This window comes from Hyposmocoma kahamanoa, unplaced genomic scaffold (assembly GCF_003589595.1).
Source record: "Hyposmocoma kahamanoa isolate Upper Pololo Valley unplaced genomic scaffold, ASM358959v1 86179, whole genome shotgun sequence".
Taxonomy (NCBI): Eukaryota; Metazoa; Arthropoda; class Insecta; order Lepidoptera; family Cosmopterigidae; genus Hyposmocoma; species Hyposmocoma kahamanoa.
The window spans coordinates 1-5,231 of NW_020654310.1; the positions used below are offsets into that span (position 1 = coordinate 1).

At 32.2% G+C, this 5,231-nt stretch overlaps 1 protein-coding gene across 1 annotated transcript; it reads right to left on the reverse strand.

The window, feature by feature from the left end:
- Positions 1-430: 430 nt before the first annotated feature.
- On the reverse strand, positions 431-3,229 carry LOC113234977 (the record flags this gene model as incomplete). The annotated part of the gene is made up of 2 exons (XM_026470493.1): positions 2,627-3,229; positions 431-2,230 (listed from the first exon to the last, which is right to left on the reverse strand). Coding segments are annotated over exons 1-2 (1,876 nt in total), but the record flags the coding sequence as incomplete, so codon positions are not given.
- Positions 3,230-5,231: the final 2,002 nt, after the last annotated feature.

The following is a 5,231-nucleotide window of genomic DNA, read 5'->3' on the forward strand; positions in this document are numbered from 1 at the left end:
TATTTATTATTGGCTTTAGCGTGTCGTAATGAACACTGAACCAATCCTCCGCGTATTCCTTTTTCTAACATTTGATACATTTCCAAATCATCTATCAAATCTAGTTCAATGCCTGTCGAAAGCAGCATAGCATCCCAACTCAAGCTCGGTGATGTTACGTAATAGGCTGGATCTAATTTGTAATATTTTAAACTCAAGTTTCTGAAATTTTCAAATACATCACATAACAATAAAACGTCACATTTAAGGTACAAATCGGTATATTCACCGAGAGTATTAATATTGAATACATTCCACACAGAATGTGCATGATTAAAGTCTTTATCACTTATATGTTCCATTTTCAAATTATTAAAAAAAAATTCTTTTGAAGGAAGTTTAGTTTCTTCGTATCTATTCCAAGAATCCATGTAATCGTACGGATAAATACCTTTTGATTTTAATAAATGCAAATGCTTGCTTTTAAATTGCATGGATAAATTGGTGAAATCTTCATCTGATAAATTGTTACTCAACATGTCTAAACTTGTGCTCAAAAACTGAAATGAATCTATAAATTTTATTTGTAATGGACGTGTAAATTCTTTTAAATGTATGGTCTTTGTAATTGTGAGGTACTTTTCTTTAGTTTTCGGTATAATTGTAATTGGACCATAGTATTTTGCTAATTCGCTAATAAACAAATGTGAGTCATAGTTAGCTAAATTATGAAAGACTACTGGTATGAATGGACACACTCTGAACATCAAATTACATTGTGAATGAGCTGGCCCTCTATATTCAGAAGTAATATGATCGTGGTCACGAACCTTGTCATCGAATAATAAATGGCTACAAATATGACACGATGTAGCGTTTTGATAACTATTTTCTTGTTCTTTCGTCAAAGGCGTCATTGGATTCTTATCACATAATATTTTATAAAGGCATTTCACATCTGCAATCAATCTGTTAACAAACACTTCTACACAATCCGAACCCCTGTAGGTAACGAACTTGTTTAAACTCGAGTCATATGAACAACAAATATAATACGCAAAACATGAAGGTTGATGAACTTTTAAATTACGTGTATTTTCGCTACCATTCTCTGTACAGTTAACTAATAGACTTTCGAAATCAGCATATATAACAAAATAAATTTTTTGCTGTCTCTCAAAATGTTTAAATCCGATTGTACTATTTTTTTTAGGTAAGACTGTCAACACTTGAGAGCAATCATGGTTTGTATATTTAATTTCAGAAGAAAAAAAACGTAAACAATTCTCACACATATATAGATTCCCTTTAAATTTACTAATCTGACGTTTTACTAATCGTACAAGATCTTTAATAAGGCAGTAATGACCTTTGACTCCTTTTTCAAAGTATAATAAATTTACATGATTGTTCTTTCGATTTTTAGATAAATATAATGGACCAGTTACTAAACTGCTTGAACTTAATCCATAAATGTTGATACTGATGTTATTATTAGCTTCAAACAATTGTATATCTTTACACGACGGAGGGAAAGTCATACCGTCTGTTTTAAAGACAGTTGAATGGTGAGGATATGAACTTGTTTTGCATACATTACTTTTGGCGGGAAATAATGCAGCTACTATACTCCATAGAAAACAGTACTCATCTTTATTCTGTATATTTATGCAACTTTTACTATTCTTGAGAAATGATGGCAGCTCTATGAACGTACCACCTCTCATAGGACAATATTTGTTTATATTCAATTCTAAATGACTTATTGAAACCAGAGACCAACCAGATTCACAGTGTTCAAATTCTGAAAGTTTTTGTTTAAATGTTTCTATAGCATTCATATACAACTCATTAATATTAGTGTTGTTAAAAACGCAATCAAACTTTGTATTAAAAGATTTTAACTGTTGCGTACTTGACCGTGGTAACTCAAAATAAGCAAACAGTTCAAAATTTAACTTCAGACATGTGTGTTTCAGTATTGATAAATGGATAACATTCGAAACATCATTTTTATAACTGTACAGGAACGCCTCGGGTGTGAGGTACTCGACTTCCTGTGCAGGATTTATGCGGTAAGTCACAATTCTGTTCTTAAATGCAGTCTTAATAATGTCAATATTTTTGAATTCAGTTTTTAATAAACAATTCTCTTTGTGTACATTCGTTCTCATATGATAATGATATTTCTTTTGAGGAATTTCGATGTTGCACATGTCACACTTGACCGCATTGGCTACACAGGATGTCGCTGTAAAGTAAAAAGATTACAAATTAAGAATAAAATAATATATTTATTTACTTATTCATATATATTTATAGTTAAACACATTTAATTACTACAATACAGGCCAGTAAAAATAATGCTAATAGTAAGTACTATTAAATGAGGGTGGGCAATTTTTGAATTCTTTGCGAGTTGTCTTTATGTAATCTGTTAGATGTGCCCAAGCTTCAGAGTTGACGTTCGTTCTGTTTTTTATAGTAATAATACTATGACGCCATCTATTTATCGGTGCAACGTTTTTGATCTCGTTGCATGAATAAACTTTTAACTCAACGTAATGAGTGCCAGTTTTATTGTCGTCTGTTTGACGACTTATCCCATTTGCTAGCTTTCGCGTAACGTAAGAGTAAATTGGCGTACCCTTTGTTGAACCTGTCGAGCACCCTTCTTCTTCATCACTCTCGCTGCCGAAAAGCTCAGCCGTCGCCGCCTTCATGACGGGGGTGATTGGGTTGATGACGGTTTTCCTTTTCTTAGGCGCAGTGGTAGTGAACGGCTCACCTGTCTTCTTACTTGTCGAAGGGTCACATCTCGAATGCTTCTTCGAGGATTTCGAGAGCTTAGGCTGCACCGTCTCGCACTCGTCTTCTGACAGGAATAAATCTTGTGCCAAAGACCTAATAGAATAAAATATATGAGTAGTACATAGTAAAATGATTGAATAAAAACATAAATTGTTTGGTAATAATATCTTGCGACAGTGAACTCACAAAAACTGATCGAATGATTAGTAAAACTAGGACAACGATAAAATAAGCACAGGTAAAATATTAAACATTTTGGAATCGAGTATGCGCATTTGTACTTGTCACTAATTTTGCTCCCCAGCAGGATTCGAACCCGCGACTCTTCATCACAGTAAATAGATTCGGATTTGGACTTAAAAATAAATAGTCCGAAAAAAAATAATGGAATAAAATAGATAATTAATTATAATTGATGAATAGTTCGAATAGATGGCACGGTTATGTAACATAAATTTATTTTAGTACTTAAAATGCACTTACATTGTTCTTAGTTATTTGCAGTGGTTGATTTGTTTTTTTGAGCTGTCCTGTTGTCTTGTAGGAAGGTGATCTGAGCAATAATCATGGATAGAGAGGACCGGTCTATATAGGCCTTCATACGCGTCACGTTTACCCATATTTGTAATTTGTATATGAAGCAAAATAGGAAAATGCACAGTCAACATAAATGCAAAAACAAATACTCAGTATGATATGCAGCAATCATCGGTAAGTTAATTCTAATATCGATTCTAATTCTAAGTGGATAAGGTAGCATAAAAATAAAATGTGAAATATTGATTGGATATTTTGCATTTGTAAATGTTTTTCTTTGCTTAATAAATCGATTGTATAATTTCAACCTTCTTCTTTATGCAATAAGAACTATAATTTTGTCTTACTAAATAAATGATAGAATTGAGTGTGCGATGTATCATTTTGTATTATCATTAATCTTAATAACATAATTTTATTGAAAATATACCTGCTTACAGAATTTTTCATACAACAATTCACTTAATACTACGAATACAAAAGTTACAAAATTAAACCCCGGCAACGAAACATTGGTATCAAAACTACTAGTCATATCATATCATCAACACTGTTACACGTCCCACTGCTGGGCATGGGTGTTCATCATAAAAATCTTTATAAATATTGTACTACATCACACTTGCTGCATCATGTTCTATATGATATATTTGAAGAGATCTTTTAAAGGTATGTTGAAACGAAAGGTTCTTATTTTTTAGACTATATAAGTATATGATGTAGATACCTAAATAATCGGCATAATTGAGTTCAATGTAACGATACCTCATAACTTGGAATCGTTTTAGCAGTTTTGGCTCAGTGATAGAACAGATGAATACATACACACTTAGATACATACACTTAGGTATGCTGCTGAAATCATAACCCTCCTGTTCGCTCCGCTGTAGTCGAGTAATCATAAATGGAAGTAAACACAAACGGAGTCATTTTTACTCTCGGCGTCGAGCACTCCATATTAGATTTATTGATGAGTATTGAATAAAAAATACAGTAAGTACGATGTTAATTTTGAACCCTATTAGCACTGCCTTCACTCAATATAAACGGGTAAATTGGGAGTAAAATAATCATTATTAAAAAACTTATTTTCTTGTGAAGTTGTCATAAAATGTCGGTAAGTTAACCAAAATTTATTTTTAATTTTCTTTAGATTAAATTTGTTGAGAAACCTGTACAGGTTTTATATACTGTAAATATAATAAATAAATAAATAATTTTAATATTAACAATGAATTGAGGATGTGTAATTAATACTTACTTTCAACTTGTTTTAAGGATTCCGGAGATCAATTATTCAACTTCGTGCCCAGCGCTGCATCACAAAGAGATTTATCTCCAAATGGAACGCGGCTCGGATTGGGACGCAAAAGAAAATCCGAAAAGACTACATGTTATACATATATAAAAAAGCGACTTCGGAGTGGTGCGAGCAAGGTTATTAAAATAGAGATCTATGATACTGATCAAATACAGAATAGTGACCAAATGTGTAAATGTGAAGCAGATTTGTGTGTGCAATACGCGGTGAGAAACATTTTATTGGATGACATTTACCACTCAACAAAAGATATTATAGATAAAATTATGTCGCCTCTAACAACAGACTCTAGTAATGGTTACACAATGTTGTAAAAATGTAGATACGTTTTATTAATAAATTATATTTGAAACATTCATTGTTTTTATCAATACCCGTTATTCCTTACCTTCCTTTTTTTTTCGACGTAGTCGGGTAGAAAATTGAATAAGGAATAGAATATATAACAAAGCGTTAAGCTTACATTGCGAATTGCATCAGGTACTTAATCATGAATGATCGAGACACGCGCGCATTTGCTATCGTCTCTGCATAGCGGTGTCATTTGATAAGTATAAATATTATAAAATACCAGACCATATGC